This window comes from Propithecus coquereli, unplaced genomic scaffold, assembly GCF_000956105.1.
Source record: "Propithecus coquereli isolate 6110/MARCELLA unplaced genomic scaffold, Pcoq_1.0 Scaffold2166, whole genome shotgun sequence".
NCBI classification, from domain to species: domain Eukaryota; kingdom Metazoa; phylum Chordata; class Mammalia; order Primates; family Indriidae; genus Propithecus; species Propithecus coquereli.
Genome location: NW_012146812.1, coordinates 35,222 through 55,004, shown reverse-complemented (window position 1 = coordinate 55,004; position 19,783 = coordinate 35,222). Strand labels below are relative to the sequence as shown.

The 19,783-nt window shown below is 65.6% G+C and overlaps 2 protein-coding genes across 3 annotated transcripts in view; one reads left to right on the top strand and one right to left on the bottom strand.

Annotated features, from left to right (window-relative positions):
- Nucleotides 1-6,469, top strand: part of EGFL7 (EGF-like-domain, multiple 7) — a 9,062-nt gene extending 2,593 nt beyond the window's left edge. The window contains exons 1-9 of one of the 2 annotated variants that reach the window (XM_012644648.1): nt 112-152; nt 2,598-2,719; nt 2,887-3,003; nt 3,988-4,103; nt 4,301-4,396; nt 4,569-4,739; nt 5,286-5,350; nt 5,853-6,015; nt 6,128-6,469. In XM_012644648.1, coding sequence (XP_012500102.1) covers nt 2,640-2,719; nt 2,887-3,003; nt 3,988-4,103; nt 4,301-4,396; nt 4,569-4,739; nt 5,286-5,350; nt 5,853-6,015; nt 6,128-6,150 — 831 coding nt within the window. In that variant the 5' untranslated portion in view covers nt 112-152; nt 2,598-2,639 and the 3' untranslated portion in view covers nt 6,151-6,469. Of the gene's footprint in view, nt 1-111; nt 153-2,597; nt 2,720-2,886; nt 3,004-3,987; nt 4,104-4,300; nt 4,397-4,568; nt 4,740-5,285; nt 5,351-5,852; nt 6,016-6,127 lie in introns of those variants that run through there. The other variant, XM_012644649.1, reaches the window with a different exon arrangement.
- A 399-nt stretch (nt 6,470-6,868) lies between these two features.
- On the bottom strand, nt 6,869-19,777 carry AGPAT2 (1-acylglycerol-3-phosphate O-acyltransferase 2). Its single transcript, XM_012644647.1, has 6 exons — nt 19,505-19,777; nt 11,123-11,256; nt 10,617-10,792; nt 10,339-10,434; nt 8,452-8,524; nt 6,869-7,627 (listed from the first exon to the last, which is right to left on the bottom strand). Exons 1-6 carry the CDS (start codon nt 19,684-19,686, stop codon nt 7,452-7,454), a joined length of 837 nt encoding a protein of 278 aa, XP_012500101.1. The 5' UTR covers nt 19,687-19,777; the 3' UTR covers nt 6,869-7,451.
- Nucleotides 19,778-19,783: the final 6 nt, after the last annotated feature.

The following is a 19,783-nucleotide window of genomic DNA, read 5'->3' as shown; positions in this document are numbered from 1 at the left end:
CGGCCCCCACCCCCACAGCCGCAGGGTGTGTGCGATCGGGGTTCCCCGGGGCCACGTCCGTGAGGGGCGGGGCGGGGCGGGGCTCAAGGCCCCCACCGCGCGGGCTCGCTCGGCGGCGGCGGTGGCGGCGCGTGCGCGCCCCGGATCCGGCGGTGAGTGCGGAGGCAGCCGGGCGCCCGGCCGGGGGCGCGGAGGAGGGCGCCGGGTGGGGGTCTGCCGGCCGCCGGCTGGGCGCGGGGGCGGGACCATCGGAACCCGGGGGGGCGGCGACGGTGACCCTGCTGTCGCGGAACTGGGGGCGGCCGCCGGGCGACGCAGAGCGACCGCGGGGACCGGGAGGAGAGCGTCCCGGGGCGCACGGAGGGCCGCGCCGGGCCTGCACGCGTGACTCCCGCCCGGGCCGGCCCGGCGGCCGGTCCGGAGAATGGGCCGGCGGCCTGGGAGACGGCTCCCCCTGCCGGTGCCGGGCGGTGCGGCCCTCCCCGGCCCGGCTTGACCCGCTCCCGGGCCCCGACCCTGCGGCGCAGCCCGGCGGCCGCCCCGGGATGTCGCGCTGCGCCCCCGGGCCGCGCGGGCTGGTCGTCGGGCTCGCCCCGCCTGCGCCCGCCCCCGCGGGTCCCGTCGCCCGTAGCGCCCTCCGGGTCGGGGGGTCGGGACAGCCCCGCGCTGGCGTCGGCGTCGCTCTCCTCGGCGGGGACTTCGGGCCGGCAGGTGGGCGGCAGGTGCGGGCAGGGCCCGCGTCACGCTGGCGGGGACCGGGACACTGCAGCTTTCCGCCTGCGCGCCAGCCGCCCCCCGCTCCCGCGCCCGCCCGGCCGCCGCTGTGACACCGGAGGGAGCGCGGTTCGCGGATCCCCGCGCGCGGCAGCGCCAGGCCGCCTCGGCCTTGGGGAAAAGCATGACTTTCAAAAATTGAGTGTCTCCTCTTCTCCAGCGCGGTTCCCTTTCCAGACAGCTTTCCGCAGTCACAGCGGTGCTCTGCACGGCCGCTGGGGAGGGCAGTGACATCCTCCCCCAGGGGATCGGCCTCCCCAGGCCCAGGGGGCCGGCGCGGGGGCTGTGGAGCTCTGGCACCCCCTGCCCATCCCGGCGACCTCTTCCTTCCTGGCAGGGCCCACCCCACAGAGTTAATCTTCCCCACCAGCTCTGACTAGCAGGATCGGCCCCTGCCCAGAAACTGCTGGGATGCCCCACTGCCCCCAAACTAAGTCCCAACACCCTGCGCTCCCTCCCTCTCCAGCCCATGGGGGCCCCTCCCCCAGCTGCCTTCCCTACCCCGACGGTGTGATGCAGTAGCCAGAGCGTGGCCCCAACTGACTGACCAGCGACTGCCCGGGCAAAGCCGGCAGGCATGGCATCGCTCTCCCACGGGGTGGGCTTGGCCAGTGGGAAGGTTCAGTAACCGCTCGTGGGTGTCACTGTTTGTAGGAAGGACTGTCAGAACCAGAGAGGCTTTGGAGACCCTGGTGGTGTCTGAGGAAACAGTCCCAGACAAGGGGACAGCCTTACCCCAGGCTCCACCTCCCCCGTCTCCTGGCCCTTGACTGCTGGGGACCCCGCAGGGCGGGACAGCCCACCTGGGAGGAGCCTGACACTTTGGGGAGCACCCTTGAGAGGCCTTGGGTGGGGCCCCCAGTGCATGGCAGGGAGATCCTTAGCTTCCTGGACCTCTGACTGCACACAGGATGGGACCTAGCCACCCCCCAGTCCCTTCAGCATTGTCACAGACCATTACATCTGGGTTGGAGTCTCTCACATTCCCCGGAAGCCTCACCCAGCCTCTCTGGCTCCTACTTGGAGCCAGGAGGGGGTTGGAGACCGGCTCCAGTGATCCATCGAGGGGCTGCCCCATTAGCCCCAGATGTGCGCCTGATGGGGCTTCTGCCCTGGGAGCCCTGCCCTATTCGCACACATGCCAGCCTGGGAGTGACCCCCTCTTAAATGTATGCCACCCCCTCCGGGGATCTCCGAATGTGCACACCCCATCACAGCTCCTGCCTGGTGAGCTCACGTGCCAGGCACCTGCACCCCAATGGGACCCCCCAGCCACCCTTGGGGGCCAGCTCTGCGTTTGGAAGATGAAAAAATGAAGTCCAGAGGCCCCTGGCTGGGCTGGGCTGAGCTCTAGCTCTGCCCACTGAAACCCCGTTCACAGACTGAGAGGGGCAAGCTCGCCCCTCCGTGCTGTGACAAGGAGGGCAGCAAGACCAGCTGGGAGGGAGGAAGGGGTCCAGATGCAGGCCCTGGGCCCACCTTCCTGGAGTCATCTTTCCTGGAGCCTCAGGTGCCCTTGGGTGTCCCAGACCAAGCCCAGCAGGGTCCAGATGGTTCCTGCCCCAAGGGCTATGGGCGGTATCGTCTTTCTGCGGCCCCCAGGCCCAGCTGTTTGTGGCTGGTGAGGGGCCAGCCTAGCTCAAAGAGGTGGGCCTGAGGGTGGGGAGACCTGGCACGGCCCGTGGGGGCTCCCCCAACTGGCGAGAGGCCCCTGAAAAGCGCTAAGCTGGGCAGGCATCGTGCACCGAGAGCACAGACTGCACCAAAGGCCTGGGTTGCAGGAGCATCTGCGGGGGCTCACAAGGTCATGCCGTGTGCCACAGGCTGCCCAGAGGAGAAGGCCGTCCACTCCGGAGACACGGGCCATGTGGGGCTCCCAGGAGCTGCTTCTGGTGTGGCTTCTGGTGCTGGGAGCGGGCGGCACCGAGCACGTCTACCGGCCAGGGTGAGCAGGGCGAGGGCCTCTGGGTGCCGGGGGTGGGGGTGCAGCTAAGAGCCCTCAGCCCCTCCCCAAGGCAGCCCCCGGACTTGAGGGGTTCCCTGTGGGCTCATGTCCTCAGCTCCCTTGGGTTCTGGGGCTCCCTGGCTGACCTCCGGCCCCCACCCCCACAGCCGCAGGGTGTGTGCGATCGGGGTTCCCCAGGGCCCCGTCCCTGAGTCCTTCGTGCAGCGTGTGTACCAGCCCTTCCTCACCACCTGCGACGGGCACCGAGCCTGCAGCACCTACCGGTGGGTGCCCCTGCCGCCAAGCCCGCCCAGCCCCAGCCCCCCAGGCTGCCCCATCTGCCACACATCGGCCTGCCTGGCAGCGGCGAACCCTGGGCCCTGAGATGGGAAACCGAGGCCAGAGCGGTGAGGACTTGCTGAGACGGACTTCCCAGGCTGGCTGCCTCCGTCTCAGCAGTCTGGGTGCGAGGATGTCACATAATAACCTCCAGCACTAGTCTGCGTCCCGCACCCTGGCCCGTCTGCAAGGACATCAACCCAAAGGGCCTGCCCGCCTGCAGAGGGTCGCCCGTCCCGTCTCACCCCTCCACATTCGGGCTGCTCACCTCTCTCTGGCATCACCGGCTGCGAGTTCTGGGATGATGCCTGACTCTCTGCACCTGCCTGTCACCCCGGCAGACACAGACGGAGACCCTGCGATGTCCGGTCCTGCCCACCTGAGGGGCGCTAGTTCTCAGCCCTGGGCGGGGTCATTGTTCCTGGTGTGGGGCACTCCGCCACCTCCCCTAGCCCAGAAACACTCGGGAGGCAGGCGGAGACCTGGTAAAAGCCCAGATTCCTGAGCCCCCCTGCTCCCCGCTGGCCCTGCTGGGGGAGGGGATCTAGGTTTCGAGACATGTGAGAAGCGCTCGGCTTCTCAGAGTGCAGGGTGAAGCAGCAGCCAGCTCTGCCGCGACCCGCCACGGCCCAGGCAAGCCTGCCCTCTGGGCCCCGTGGTAGGAGGCTCCAGGCCGGGGGCCACACGCAGGCCCAGGCACTGCCCCTGCTCCATTCGGCTCAGCTGGGGCTTCCTGCCGTCCCTCAGGGTCCTGCTCAGCACCTGGGTGCAGTGACTGCTGGTCAGTGACCCTCGGTGCCGTCCCTCAGGGAGACTTCTGGGGACACATTAGGGTGACCCTGCCCACTCAGAGAGATGGCCCCAGGTGCCCAGGAGGCGGCAGATGGGGAGGGCGTGCTGCCCCTCTGAGTTGCATGCCTGCCCCACAGCACCATCTACAGGACCGCCTACCGCCACAGCCCAGCGCCGGCCCCCGCCAGGCCGCGCTACGCCTGCTGCCCCGGCTGGAAGAGGAGCGGTGGGCTCCCCCGGGCCTGCGGAGCAGGTGAGAGCGGTGGCCCTGCAGCACCCAGCATCGTTTAGGAGGGAAGCCGCCCCAGACGGCCAGCATGGCATCTGCTTCCTTCCTCTCTAACCCTGAGCAAAGCGCATCCTAGCCGCTGAGTACCCCCTTCCCTGGCTGCCACCCCCATGGAGCACTGGGGACCCTCGGAGTCAGTGACTGGCCTCCCCCACCCACAGCAGTGTGCCAGCCACCATGCCAGAACGGAGGGAGCTGTGTCCAACCAGGCCGCTGCCGCTGCCCTGCAGGATGGCAGGGTGACACCTGCCAGTCAGGTGAGGCTGGCTCTGCCCTCTGGGGAGGCCCTGGAAAGGTCTCCTGGGCACCTGCTTGCATGTCCTGGGGTCACTGCTGGCCAAAACAGTGACCCATTAACAGGTGTGTCTCCAGGGGGGTCCGTATGCGTGGACCCCCTCCTCCTGCATCTGACACCCCCGTTTCCTGCAGATGTGGACGAATGCAGCACTGGAGGGGGTGGCTGTCCCCAGCGCTGTGTCAACACTGAGGGCAGTTACTGGTGCCAGGGCTGGGAGGGGCACAGCCCATGCCCATCTGCAGACGGTACACTCTGCCTGCCCAAGGGCGGGCCCCCCAGGGTGGCCCCAAGCCCCACGACAGGTAACCTCCCCCACCCCCCGCTGCTGTGTCTGGCTTGGGGAGCAGGCAGGTGGGTGTGCGTCACAGGGGTGAGCCAGGCACTCAGCCGGTGGGCGGCTGCCACAGGGTGGAAGGCAGGTGGGTCCCCGATAGGGTTTCTCGAGGGCTCTGGGGGGAGGGCTGCCCAGGGGCCTCATCTCAGCCAACAAAGTGAAAGGCTCCACCCTGGGGTCCCGTCGGTGTGCCAGCTGGCAGCCTGGAAGACGCACCTCTGCTGGTGACGGGACATTATTACTTTTGGTACGCGCTGTGACACTTCAAACTCGTACCGTGAGTAATAATGCGCCGTCGGCAGCCCAGCACCAAGAGCTCAGCTCAGAACTCGGCTCGGACCACCTGCAGTGCAGCCGGGACCCCGGCACCCCGACAGGCAGGGTGGGCTGCGTCTGCCCAGAGCCACACAGCACGATGTGTGGGTGGGGGCAGGGCCCCAGACCCCCAGGCCAGCTCCTGGTGGACAGTGGGGTTGGCCACAGGCCTGAGACTGTCCCCGGGCTCTGCCCCCAGGAGTGGACGGTGCAGTGAAGGAGGAAGTGCAGCGGCTGCAGTCGAGGCTGGACCTGCTGGAGGAGGTGAGGCCGGGGCACGGGCCAGGCCAGGGCGAGGCCCACCACCTTCCGAGGTCCCCAGGACGTGGCTCCGACCCGCAGGACGGCTGTGGGGCTCATGGGGGGTCTGTGAAGACCTTGGCCCCAGGGAGGTTTCCTTGCCGCTGACAGCCCAGGGCCCTGCGGACTCCACACCTGGCAGGGGCAGTCGCCATCGACTGGGACCCCCAGGACAGGAGGAACCAAGCTTGGCCTCCCCCAGGCCGAGGGCTCATCCCCCGCCCACATGGACAAAGTGCTCTTGCCAGTCTTCCCACTGGCCGCAGCCTGGTGACCGCTCCTAGTTCCTTTGCCAGGGGTCCCAGGCTGGGACCCCCGGCCCCGTCCCAGGCCTCTGGCACAGCGGCCCCTCTAGTGGACACCCAGAGCCCTACAGCTAGGCCCCTTGCCAGGGTCCTGAAATTCTCCCCGAACAGAGAGGGTGAGCTGCTGCCCACAGGCCACACCGCCTTCCACACCCCCACAGAAGCTGCAGCTGCTGCTGGTGCCGCTGCACAGCCTGGCCTCGCAGGCGCTCGAGCACGGGCTCCCGGACCCCGGCAGCCTCCTGGCGCACTCCCTGCAGCAGCTGGGCCGCATCGACTCCCTGAGCGAGCAGATCTCCTTCCTAGAGGAGCAGTTGGGGTCCTGTGAGTGCCAGTCACGTGCCCAGAGCACCCGGGAGCCTGGGACCCCCGTGGGGCAGGGTGGCCACAGGCCTGGAGCTGCGACCTCTGACCTCTGACCCTCATCCAACCTTAGGCTCCTGCAAGAAGGAGTCGTGACTGGCCCGGCCAAGGCCTGACTCTCGACCCGGGCCAGACAGAGCTGCCGGCCCTGGCGGTGCCGGCGGAAGGCGGGGAAGGGCCCTCTCCTCTCCCCTCGCCCAGGAGGCGCCCAGGACTGCGGCACGGGGTGGGCCTGAGGGTCTTCTGTGCGAATCCACCCCGGCACCCCGACAGCTTCCCAGGGCCCTGGGTGGTGCCGGGACGGTACGAGGCTCCCTACCCAGAGCCAGGGACCGGTGGCAGTCACTGGGCAGCCTGTCTGGAGGCGGCGGCTGGGTTGGAGGGGGACCTCTGCCCTGGTTTTTGTCAGAATAAAAACAAGACTTGAGCTGCTGCGTCAATGGATGGATGGGGGACCTGGGAAGACGAGCCTCCTCCCCCTGGCACTGGGGGCCGTGCCCGCCCCTCCTGGCCACTCCACCCAGGCCCACTACCAAGGGCCGGAGGAGGTGGATTCTGGGAGCCCACAGCGACAGCACCTCCCCCATGCCATCACGCCCTCCCACTGATGGAAGTGTTACAGGGCGGCGGTGCCCCCGCCCCTGGAAGGGAGCTCTGTGCAGGGATGGGGGGTGCTTGCACCTGGGCCCCTGGGGGGGCAGCTGGCCCCACAGTCTGGAGGGGTGGAGGCGGCAGCCCGGAAAACAAACACACATCCCTAGTCAGAGGCCTGAGGCAGCCCCGCCCACCCGAGTGACCACAGTGCACACGCGCTTCCGAAGTTCCTTTATAAAAACAGCGAGTGCAATACTGACCGCAGGTCCTCGAGGCTGGTGGAACAGGAGACCCCACTTTCCGGCTCCCTGTAGTCCAGGGTGCACGCGACCAGGAGTCCCGACCCCCCGAGCCCCTTCCTTTCCCTGAGGGCCTGATGCAGGCCATGGCCTGGACCTGGAGTCCAACTCTGCCCCCGGTGGGCCCTGGGCTGCTGGACCCAGGCACCCCGGCTGGCATGAGGGGCACTGGGCCATCCCAAAGACCTGCTCAGCCCACCTGTGGGCCACACCCTCGGGTCTGGATTTACATCAACCCGGACCCTGGAGGCACACGGGGGGCGAGTCCCTGCCTCAGAGCCTGGGAGGGTCCAGCTGATTCTCCTGGAGGGGACGTCAAGAGCCTGGGTCTGTGGTCAGCGGCAGAAGGGGCTTCCTGCTTCCAGGGTCCCAATGAAAGCCGGGGGAGCTGGGGGAGCCAGACACAGTGATATTTGGTAGCCTGGACAAGGGTCCTTGTGCATTCTGCAGCTGCCTTCCTCCCGCTCGCCCTCCCCCAGGTCCTGCCCCGCCCCGTGGCCCAGGCTACTGGGCTGGCTGGACATCAGGCCCTGCGGTGGCCCCGTTCTCCTGGGGCATCTTGGATATGTGGAAGAAAGTGCTTCTCATGGCCTGGTAGCAGGTGTCCACGAGCGTGGGGATGTCCGCCTCTGTGAGGCCGCTGGTGGGGATGGCATCCAGCACCTGCACCGTGACTGTCCCTGGGGTGGGGGTGGTGGATGTCAGCGGCTTGGGGCAGCCTCTGCTCTCCCCAGGCCGCCCTGCCCTTCCCCGGGGAGCTCTAACCCTGGCCCCTGCTGGCCCCCGGCTTGTTTATAATTGAGGCGATATTGACATGGCGCAACGCACAGCTCCTGGCATGTCCTTGGTGGATTTTGACAGCTCCATACCCACTGTGACCACTGCGCACCACACATAACGTGTCCCCCCCAGAACATTACCTTGGCGGGGCCCCTCTCTGCTCAGCGCCTCCCCCCACTGAGTGCCTCCACCTTCCACAGAGGGTCAGGGGCTGCAGGGTCTCAGATGTGGGTCAGAGCTGGCTCCTGCCCACCACCCTTCAACCTTTGACCCCACCTTCTCACGCGTCTGGACGGAAGGGGCACAGGCCCCAAGCCCACTGGCCAGCGCTTGGAAGGCTGCTGGCCCCGGGCTGCCCTGGTACCATGTGCCCACATGGGGAGCCAGGACACACGGGCTCACCAGCCGCCCCCGAGCCGTGTACACCGTCCAGCCACCTGTGTGCACTCGGGCATGCGGCCACCCTCGTGGAGCCTCGGTTTCCACCCAGCTCACAGGGCCACTGGGAAGGGTGAATGACAGGAAGCCATGCCAGCCGCAGCTGGGATTCTAGACTGGTTGGTTCATTCATTCATTCATTCATTCATTCACCAAATGGTTGCTGTGTGGCAGGGGTCTGGCCTACAGCAGCCACCCAGACATGAGGACGATTCTGTCAGGGGCCCGGGAGCGCCGTGATGAAGGACTGGGCAGGGCAAGTGCCCAGGGGACACGTGGTGTGTACCTGAGGTGAAGAGCTTCGTCCTGGTGTCGTAGAAGGAGGAGAAGGAGGAGTAGACCACGGGCACGATGGGCACCTGCGGGCAGGGAGACGCGGCATCTGGGGCGGGCCCTCGCCCCCCGGCCGAGCGTGGGGCCTGCCCCGCCACCCGCCTGCCACGCCTGGGCTGGCCCCGGCAGGCCTCATAGCCCTGCCCCAGGGCCTCCCACGCCTGACCTCTGGAGCCTGGGACACCGCCATGGCCTGGGCAGCCCAGCCCGCCTGAGGTAGCACAGGTGCTTGTCGGACTCACGTCTGTCCCCTACTGGGCCATAACATGAGCCGGGGGCGCAGGGCCCTGTCCAGTGTAGCTGGGAGAGGTCACCAAGGTCTTCCCTGCCCAGCCCTCCCTTCCTGTCCTCTCCCCAACCCAGGGACGGGTAGCTCTGGCCCAGGGAGGGGTGGAGCCTGCTGTGTTCCTGGAAGACACCAGGGTCAGATCCAACAGGGACAGGCACCTGGAGCTAATCATCAACCCAGGTGGGCAGGAGCCCCAGGGCACCAGCAGGTAGGCTGCAGCCCTGGGACAGACGGGGAGGGCAGGAAGTGCGCCAGTCTGCTGGCTGAGGCCACGCTGGCCTGTCTCTCCTCTCAGGACCTACCGACCCGGCCCCTTCTCCCTCCCACCTCTCACGGGGAAGTGACGTCAGCCCCAGGCCCAGCAGGTGCACCCTGCATCCCGGGGCCCCAGAGAACAGGGGGTGGTTGCTGGGCAGAGCTGGGACCAGAGCCCAGGACCCCCGCCCTCCATGGCTGTAGCTGGGAGCCCCCAGAATCAGGGCTCCCCAGACCTAGCCTCCCTAGACCGAGGCCACCTGTCACAAGAGAACAAGCTGAGACCTCTGCCCTAAGGCCCGACCCCAGACGACGGCTTTCCCCTGACACGAATCTCCGTAGCACAGTGGCAGGGGTGGGACGGGCACTTGTCATCCACCAGGAGACCCCACTCTGTGGATGGACACACCCCAGCCTCTCCTGGAATCACCCGCTCCCAGACACCCCAGGACAAGCTGCACCCCTGGATGCTGAGGACCAGAAAGCCCCGAGCGCAGAGGCGGAGCTCACTGCTCCCCTACCCAGGCCCACCCGTGCCCCACACCGAAAGCACTGCTTGTCCAGACCCGCTGCCCACTCCCCGACCCCACCCCAGTGATCGCGAGCAGCGTCACCCCACCAGCCTCCTGCCCTCGCCTCTTTTTTTTTTTTTTTTGAGACAGAGTCTCACTCCGTTGCCCGGAGTAGAGGGCCGTGGTATCAGCCTAGCTCACAGCAACCTCAAACTCCTGGCCTCTAGCGATCCTCCTGCCTCAGCCTCTTGAGTAGCTGGGACTACAGGCATGCGCCACCATGCCCGGCTAATTTTTTCTACATATTTTTAGTTATCCGGATAATTTCTTTCTATTTTTAGTAGAGACGGGGTCTCACTCTTGCTCAGGCTGGTCTCGAACTCCCAACCTCGAGCGATCCACCCACCTCAGCCTCCCAGAGTGCTAGGATTACAGGCGTGAGCTACGGCGCCCGGCCCTGCCCTCGCCTCTTACACCACCCACCTCAGGCGGGCCACCCGCCGGCCACCCACAAAGTGGGCGCTAGAGCCCAAGAGCTCAGGTGCCCACCAAGTGCAGGCGGTCTCTCAGGCCCCAGGCGTCACCGCTCAGGGTCGGGGGAGAAGGGGCTGCCCTCCTTGGTGGGTCAGGGGACCAGGAGCTGGCAGAGGTCCTGTCCCCACTCAGTGGCAAGTCCCTGAGTGCCAGTGGCCCCAGCCAGGCTGGGCAATCACCATCAGCCTTACGCCAACCTGGACCCGCTTCCCACCCACTGCCCAGCCCGTGAGGGCAAGGCCTGGCCTACCTGGGCCTGGACCGCCAGGTAGAAGGCGCCTTTCTTAAAGGGCAGCAGGTCCCCGTTGTCGTTGCGCGTGCCCTCGGGGTAGATCCACACCTTGAGCTGCGGGGCAGAGAAGAGCTGCTGCCGCCTGGGCTGCGCCCACAGCCCCGGGGAGGGGGTTCCCTCCCCTCCTAAGGAACCCACTTCTCGGCAGACCTGCTGCTAACAGCCCAGCTCTTCTGCACGCCATCTGCAGACTCTGGGGCAAGCCAGCCCCGGCCCAGCCCCAGGCCCGGACTCACGTTCTCCCTGATCATGTGCTCGCCCAGGTCGGCCATCACGGTCATGGCGGTGCTGGAGCGCTGCCGGTTGATGAAGTAGACGCCCCCGAGGTACATGACGAGGCCCACCGGGCCCAGGAAGAGCAGCTCCCGCTTGGCGATCTGCACGCAGCGCTTGGGGAGGACCTCCATGAGGCCTGCCGGGCACCGGGGGAGAGGAAGGGCCCTGTGCCTGGGCTGACCCCAGGCCTGGCTGGAATCCTGCCCCTCCCGGCTCTCTGGGCAAGGTATCTTCCTGCCCCTCGGGGGTGCTACGACAGAGCCCCTGGCAGACCCTGTGCCCCGCCAGGCACAGCCAGCCTCCTGCTCTCAGTGCCCGGCTCGGGGAGGCCTACAGCTGGAGGGACGCACGGGTCCCCTGCCTGCGTCAGCCGCACCCTGGCTCCTCTGAGCTGCCCCTGCCACCCCCCAGGCTCCCCGGGCTGAGCCTGAGGCCCCTCCCACCAGACCCCCACGCGCCGGCCTACCCATCATGTCCAGGATGCTTTGGTGGTTGGAGACGATGACACAGGGCCGGTCCACCTCCAGCTTCTGCCGGCCCTTCACCTCGAAGCGGAGGCCGTATGCGTACTTGAAGGTGCGCGTGAGCCAGCTGATGATGCTGAGGGCAAGGCGACAGTGCACTGAGGTCCGGGGGCCTGAGCCCAGGACGGGAGACGGTGACACGCGGTGGAGACAGCCCTCCAGCAGACAGCCCTGGGGGCCTGGCTCGCCCACCCGCAGGCTGCTGCCCTGCCTCAGTCTCCCCAGCTGTCAGGGAAGACGAGTAAGCCTCTGGAGGTCGGACGCCTGGCATATGGGAAGGCGCCCACTCCCAGTCCCACTCCCCAGGGCCTGCCGGCCTCACCCCACACCACCACGTGCTCGGCCCTCCCAGAGGGGTGCACCCGGCAGCCAGGTGAGGACGGCGGAATGGGGCCGGGCTGGTTCTTACTCAGGCGGAGCACGATCCCTGCACCCCTGCGCGGGGTGGGGAGCAGGGGAGGTGCACATACACCCTGTGGGAGGAGGAGACCCAACCGAGGGGAGTGACCGTCCCCCGCGAGGAAGGGTCATGTCAGGAAGAAAGTGTCAGTGCCAAGTGGAGACCTCTGCAAGGAGCAAGGGAAGGGCCACCACCGAGGGACTCCCCGGCCAGATAGCCAGAGGCGCTGCTCTCACCCCTCACGCCTCCTGCAAACAGGCCTGGCCTCCCTCTTTTCAGGAAGCAGCAGGCCCAGGACGGCTCTGAGACTTGTGTGGCCACACTGAGAGCCGGAGCAGAGGCAGCACACCCTCGGGTCCCGCGACCTGAACCCCTTCACCCCGGCAGCCCCCACTCCCAGCAGGTGGCCAGTCTCGCTGGGGGCTGCCCTGGGCAACCTGCGACCTCGAGGTGGCCTCGACCAAGCAGCCCATAGTGGTTGGGACCAGGCCTGTGCAAGGGGCACAGTCTCTGCTCACAGCCCTGATCCTCCCAGGACTTCCCGCAGGCACTGGCCAGGCCAGAGGAGCGCAGGGAGGAAGGGTGGACTCAGCCCTGCGGCTCTGCCAGGACACCTGCTTATGAGGCGCTCAGCCTGCGGGAGGCAGAGCCCGATGGTGTGAGCTCCTGGCAGGACCCCTGGGTCCCTCCTGTCCCCTGCAGTTGGTGGGGGTGGGGGCGGGGATGTGCCGGGCCACCAACCCGAGGGCCACCGACCCTGCTCCACTCTCCACACGAATTAGTGCAGCCCCCACCCTAGGGAAGAGTCCCCTTTATAGAGGTAAGATTAAGTAACTGCCCAGTCCCAGAGCTGTTTCCAAACAGCAGAGATTCAAAGCCGGGCCCTTCACCCAAAACCAGACTGTTTTATTTTGAATTGTGGTAAAATACACAAAACAAAAAATTTACTATCTCCACTATTTTTTTTGTTTTGTTTTTTGTTTTTGAGACAGAGTCTCACTCTGTCACCTGGGTAGAGTGCAGTAGTGTCATCGTAGCTCACTGCAGTCTCAAACTCCTGGCCTCAAGCATCCTCCTGCCTCAGCCTCCTGAGTAGCTGGGACTACAGGCACTACCACACCCGGCTAATTTTTCTATTTTTACTAGAGACAGGGTCTCACTCTTGCAAAGGCTGGTCTCGAACTCCTGACCTCAAGGGATCCTCCTGCCTTAGCCTCCCAGAGTGCTAGGATTACAGGCGTGAACCACCGCACCCGGCCCCATCGTCACCATTTTAAAGTGCACAGTTCAGTGGCAGTAAGCACATTCACACTGCTGTGCAGCCGTGATCACGACCATCCATCTCTAGAACCTTCCATCTTCCCAAACTGAAACTCTGTCCCCACGAATCGCGGACTCCCCTCTCCTCCCCCAGCTGCAGCCCCCGCCTTTCTACTTCCCATCTCTATGGCTCTGCCGACTCTGGAGACCTGCGTGAGCGGAATCACACAGGATTTGTCCTTCTATGTCTGCAGACCAGACTCCTAACCAGCCGCAGCGGTCACACCTCCAGTGGGAAGGTCAACTCTCCTCACCCATGTTGCAGATGGGGAAACTGAGTCTCAGTGAGCCACCCTTCCCTGGATCTGGAAGCCCGGGCCCCTCCTCACATCTGCCAGCCTCAGCCAGCTCAGGGCATCTCCTCTCCAGGCCAGACCAGCCCCCTGTCCCCCTTCCACTCGGAGGGCAGGCCAAGGTTGGCAGGTCCTGGCAGGACTGGGAGAACCTGCCAGGAGAACTGCCTGCCGTGTGGCCGCGTGGCCTCGCCTCAGCGTTTTCATCCGCTTGACCCAGCTCCTCGGATCACCGCGCAGACTGGAGGAGACCATCGAGGCAGACAATTCACAAAACAGACAAAACACAGATGTCCACTAAATAAGGAAAATAATCCAATCACATCGCCAATCAAAGAAATGCAAATTGAAACAGGAAACTGTCTTCATCCTTCCTACTGGCACAGATTAAAAAGCCTGATTACAAGAAGCGGCGGCCAGGACGCTGGGAGCGGGGCCACGCCCTGGCACAGACCGCCAGAGAGACACCGACGTTTCTGCAGGGCAGGTTCGTAGCCCAGCAAAGACCCTGAAGAAACCTGGTCTCTCTGATCTCAGGATCTTCTTCCAGACGTTTGCCCTAAGGCTGTAGTGAGAAGGTTTGGAGAGAATCCAGTGTGGTCAGAGCTAGGGAAATCTGAAAACACCTACATGTCCTCAGGCAGGGACGGGCAGAGCAAATCAGGGTCCCCGTCACCACCTCGGGGCGAGGAGGAGGACACAGGAGACCTGTGCTTCGTCACTGCACAGGACCTGCCCACGACCTACGGCAGTGACCTCGAACTCACCTGCACGCCCACGCCTAGGCGCACGGGGGGAAGGCTTAGGCCATGTCCGGACATGGATGGCGGTTCTCTCTGACAATGGCATCTGTCCGTTTCCTTTTTTCTTTTTTGTTCGTTGCAGTAGGGTATGCGTAACATACATGTGATCGTCATAACCATTTCTAAGTGCACAGTCCGTGGTATTAGTGCGTTCGCGCTGTCGCGCAGCCCCCAGCTCCGTCCATCCCGACCTTTTCTCTCTTTTCATTTTACGCCTGGACTGCCTGCGTCCTTGAAGGGTTGGTCGTGTCCTGTCACGTTTTGTTAACTGTGAGAGATACTGAGCAGGAACCCTGCCCCCAGCAGGCAGCCCTCAGGACAGACAGACGGCGGGCAGAGGGGGCCTCGGGCAGCTGCTCTCTCTCTGTCCAAGTCACCGCGCGCCGCACAGCCGGCCGGTGGGCCTGGGAGTGGAGGTGCCTCCCGGGAGCGGAAAGACCCCGTAAGTGTCCTCAATGGGACACAGCGTCATCTGCAGGTGGCACACATGGGACCAGCAGATTTTCCTTCCCCTAACGTCCTGTATTTTCAAGGCTTTCTGTGGAAGTGGTGGAAAGTTCCACTCTCACGGTAAGCGTTTCTGCAAAGAGAGAGGGCGCACGCTGCGCTCTGCAGACACACCCGGGGAACCCGGGTGGAAAAAGCCTCTAACCACAGGCAGGAACAGAAATGCCACCCCCGGCCCGTATCCAGCCTCGGCCTGACGTTTGTCGTATCTGGTTCCAACAATGATCCCACAGGTAGGTACAGTCATTGCACCGCTCTACAGGTGAGGCAGGGAGGTGACGCGCCCCAGGTCACCTGGCAGGGAAGCAGGATGGGCCTGAGCCCACCTCTTCTCCCGAGCTGGATGGAGTTGCTGGGCCGAGGGCACGGGGCGGGGGGCCTTCTGGGCTATAAGACGAGAAGCCGCCACCCCAGCTAGCTGAGGCGTCTGCTCAGGGTTGTCCCAGCAGGAAGCTCAAAGTGGCCAGAGCAGACGCCCCAGGCTTTGTCCTGTGTCCAAACACCCCGCCTCACCTGAGCCCCTCCTGGCAACCACAGGGGACTGGGGGGCAGCCCTGTCCTCTCCCCAAAAGGAGCCAGGGCCCCAAAGTTTGCGGCAGGTATCACCGTGGCCCCACACCCTCCAGCCCCTAACTCCGCACCCTGGGCTCCCTGCCGCCCCAGGGCACCTCAGCAGGGGGTAAAGCCGAGGTCACCTGCAGCCCAGATGGCCCCAGGATGGGCAGAGGGCCCAGCCCAGGGTTCCGGAAGCACTGCTGACCGCTGCCAGGTGGGTGAGTGGTGCCGGCTTTGCACCGTGCAGCACTCGGCCCCTGGAGCAGGCCCAGGTCCCTCACTGTCCCGCCTGGGCCTCACCCAGGAGCCTTCCACTTAACCCCAGACCAGGACCGCCATCTAGAACCAAGTGCCACAAATGGCACGGACTCTTTCAGACATGTCCCGAGCCTTTTCCCTGTGCACCTAGGCGTGGGAATGCAGGTGAGGATTCGTGGTCACTGTTGTAGTCGTGGACACGTCCTGTGTAGTGACTAAGCACAGGTCTCCCATGTCCTCCTCCTCGCCCCGAGGTGACGACAGGGACCCTGGGTCTGCAGGAGCTTGGCCCCAGGACACCTGGGCTGCTCCCAAGCTCAGGTTCTGGCTCAGACTGGGCCTGCGGTCCTGGCTGCCTTCTTCCCAGCTGTGACTCCGGCAACACACTTGACCTCCCTGAGCTCTTGTTCCAGGTGGCTGGGAGGTGGGTCAAGGCCAGGACCCAGGCTATTGGCCCAGCTGTCCCCATGAAGGCCACTCTCTGACCTTTGCCCTCAGCTCCTAGTCTTGGGCTGGGCCTCTCTCAGGAGACTCAGGCAGCTCTGTGGGCCGAGGCCCATGGTCCTCAGCCAGACCCCCCAGGCCAGGCCTGGGCTCTGCCCAGAGAGGGGGCCGGGTGGGCTCGTTCAGAGCAGCTCTGCTGGCGCGGGGCACCGAGAGCCGTCGATGGTGCCCAAGGGGTGGGAGGCCCCAGCAAGGCACCTGGCAGAGCAGGGCGTTTTCCGACAACTGTTATACGAGCTGGAGCACAAGGGGGTGACAGGTCCTTGGGGGTGGGGGGCTTCTAGCCTGTGCAAACACCTGCAAGTGTTCAAGGGGGGTGTGAACGCCAGGGCATGAGGAGAAAGAGGGGCTGGAGGGAGGCGGGGCCAGGGAAGCCCTCCCAGCCCTTGCTAAGGAACAGGAGACGCCCTAGACTCCAGGGCTCAGGAGAGCGCCAGTTTCTGGGCCTGCGGGAGGAGTCTGTCCCCCTGACACCCCAGGAGAACCAAGGCCCCAGAGCAGGGAAGAGGCAGGGCTCTCTGGCGGCCCTGTGTCTCGCGCATCTGTCAGGGGACCCAGGGCCCCGCGGTGGCTGGCAATTCCAACTACGTGGCTGAGCCCTTCCGGCTTCCGACCTTGACCAACAGAGAAGTCCCCTGGCCGCCGTGGCCAGAACAAGCCCACTCCCTTCCTCGAGGTTTAGCGCGGACACCCTTGCAGCTAGGGCTGTCGTGACTACTTGGTCCTGCCTTCGCGTGGGCACAGACCAGAGTTCCTCGGCGGGGAGGGCGCCCTTTCCTCTCCTGCTGCTCGGCAGCACCCTGGGCCCCGAGGATGGTGGGGCAAACGAGCCAGCTGCCGCGCTGGTGTCCCTCGGCGCACGAGAAAGTGAACTCTATTGCTAAGCCCATGGTATTAGGGTTTTCTCATCCTGCCACTGAACCCAACTCTACTGCACACAGCATCTCTGGCCTTCGCCGTCCTGTCACACAGATGCAGCAAAGGCATCTGCCCCTGGGATGAGGAAATGTGACCTATAGTCCCACCCTAGCCCTGCACACAGGAGTGGACACCACCAGCAGGGGGTCCTCGGTCCCAGCCCCCCCGCCCGGCTCCAGGGAGTCTGCCTGAGCTTGCTGTCTCCATCACTGTTCCTTACACACTCAGGACTCTAGTCCAAATGGCAAAGGCCCCCACCTGGAACCCCGTGGGAGGGGCCAGCCCCAGCCATGCAGTCTCGGCTCAGGGGGAAGATGGAAGTCAAGGGCAGGGTGCAGAGTGAGGCTGCACCCCGAGAGCTCAGGGACGCAGGAGCACCCGCCCCCAGCCCCGCTGCAGCCCAGGGCTGCACCCTCAGCCTCTAGTCCTGGGCTAGGCACAGAGGACAAAGGAAAGCAGATAGTTTGAAGTCACCCTCAGTGGGTTCAAATCCTAATTCTAGGTTGGGAACCTTGGGCAGTCACCCTCTCCTCCCTGCACCACCCCCAGCCTTAGTTGCAAGTTGCGTCTGCTCATCTGTAAGATGCAGCTCGCGACCAAGGCTGCAAGGCGCCTGCGGTGGCCGAGCGGGTACAGACGGGGCCGGTCTCAGGCCACAGGGGGCCTGAAATGAGGGGTGGGCAGCCTGTCCCCAACAGCCTGTTCTCCCCAGCTCTCCAGCCCCCATCCTCCTGGTCCCATCCCATTCTCCGCATTTCTGACCCCTCCCCATGGTCCCACACTTTGGGGAGCCCCCCAGCCTTGCTGATAGTCGCAGGCGTCCTCACAGGGGCCCCGGACCCAGGGTGCAGGGGCAGGAGGCTGTGGAATCCTAGGCCTCCCCCCCAGTCCTACCCCACCCTCCAGCCCTCCCTTCTCCCTGAGGGACACACATGCCAGCAGGAACAAAGCACCTGCTGTACCCACATACCAGCAGGAACAAAGCACCTGCTGTGCCCATATGCCAGCAGGAACAAAGCAGGTATGTCCCAGACGCTGGTACCGCCGGGGGTGCGAAGGGTGGCAGGAAGGCCCCATCTGAGCACCACCAGAGCCCTCAGGGTCCTGGGGAGGACACCCTAGCTGGCCAGAATCTCTGGGCTGAGCAGGGGACAGGGTCAGTGGGGCAGGAGAGCTGGAGGTAGCCTGCCAGGTCCTACCACCACCTCTGATTTGGCCCCTGGAAGCAGCCTTGAGGTCCAGGCAGAAGCCATGCAGGGCAACTCGGGCCTTTAAATGCAAAGAAAGGGCTTGTAAAGCGGCGCCTCTGGCCTGCTCGGAAGTGGGGGACCCACTCCACGGTTTCCTAAGTCAGGGCGGCCCCCTGCCTGCACCCCAGGACACAGCATGCCCTGTCGGCCTCAGAACCCGCCATGCCGTCCTCTGGCCTGGAGCCGCCTGAACCCACTGGGTCCCTGCTCTGGAGCACCAGGTGCTAAGTGGGGGCTCCTCACGGGGATCCCAGGACCCCAAGCTGCTCCCATTTCTGGTGGGCCCCCAGCCGCCTGCCCTGGGGCCAAGCCCAGAGGTGGCCCCGCTTCTGGAAACAGGCCCTCCCCACTCTGGAGGGCTCTCTACTTGTGAGGCCTGCTGCGAGTCAACACCTGGGCTGGCCCTGGAATCTGTGCTCCCTGGGACACTGGCCTGGCCCCTCTGGATGGCACAGGGACAGGCCACCGAGAACACACGCAAACGTCCTATTGAACACCCACCCAGCCCTCTGCACTGAGTCCTCACACCCCACAGCACCACTATCCCCCTGTATACCTGGGGCTTCTTGGGGGCTCCATGGGAAGCCACAAGCCCCTGAGGCTGTCCTGAAGGGCCCATGACATATGGGCCAGTTCCAGCAGCAGCCTCCCCCAGCCACTGGCAAGGACCGAGATGGCAGAAGGCCAGGAAACTCTCACCCACTGCTCTGTGACCACAGGGGGAGGTGGGGACCTCAGGGACCACAAGGGCCCCACACCAGAGCAAGAGTCCATTGCAAAAGCCACCCGCTGGGCAGCCAAACGGGGCAGAGAGAAGTGTAGCAACAGCCCTGGGGGGCAAACAAGGAAACAGGGCAGGAAGGGGCCTTCTCTTAGCTAATCCCCCCAGCAACTTCCAACTGTTCTGGGCAACCCCTCCTGACCCTACCCACGCCCCGCCTGGCAAAGCCAAGTCCAGAGGAAACTTTCAGCCACCGTCCCCTTCTTTGCCTTTGCTAGGAAGCTACACCCCAGGAGTCCCCAGCCCCTCCCCAGCGCGGGAGCAGGTCCTTTCCCGCCTCCCCTGCTTCCTCAGAGGAGGAAGGGACAGGAAAGAGGAAACTGCCACAGCGCCTGGGCACAAGTGCATCCATCACCTGGCGGTGGGCAGGAGGGGGACGAAGAGAGGACGACGGGCTCCCCGACCAGGGACCCTGGGGCAGGTCCCCCCCGCCGTCCCGGCCTCGGTTTCCCCGCGAACAGGGCAGGACCGAGGCGCGCTCAGCTCGGCCGGCCCCTCTGGGAAATCCGCCCGCCGCCCGGCACCCCGCTGCGGGCGCAGGGACGCGACGACGCGAGACCCGAGCAAACGCCCGGGCGAGGGCGCGGGGACACTGTGACGCCGGCTCCGGGAGCCCCCGCCCACTCGGCGCCCGCCCGAGAGCCCGCGAGCCCGCGAGCGGCGGGCGGGGCAGGAAGGAGGGAAAGGCAGAAGAAAGTTCGGGAAGCGGAAGCGGCCCCCGGCCCCGGCCCTTGCCTCATGTTGTCCACCGTCCGGCCGCCGTGGCGCAGCAGGCAGATGGCCGAGGCCACCACGGACATGGCGACGCACAGCGCGCAGTACAGGGCGACCTTGGCGTAGAACCGGGCCGCGCGGCTCAGCGGCACGAGCAGCAGCAGCAGCAGCAGCGCCGCGCTCAGCCAGGGCCCCAGCTCCATGGCGCGGCCGCGCGCCCCCCGGCGCCACCCGCGCCCAGCCCGCCTCGCCGGACGCCGCGCTCCGCCCGCCGAACCGCGCCCCTTATTGCGAGGACGG

Coding starts and splice junctions, on each gene's coding strand:
- AGPAT2 (XM_012644647.1), bottom strand. CDS start 19,686: ATGGAGCTGGGGCCCTGGCTGAGCGCGGCGCTGCTGCTGCTGCTGCTG. Junction 11,257..19,504: donor CGGACGGTGGACAACATGAG/GCAAGGGCCGGG, acceptor CCTTGCCCTCAG/CATCATCAGCTGGCTCACGC. Junction 7,628..8,451: donor GACGAAGCTCTTCACCTCAG/GTACACACCACG, acceptor CCCCCACCCCAG/GGACAGTCACGGTGCAGGTG.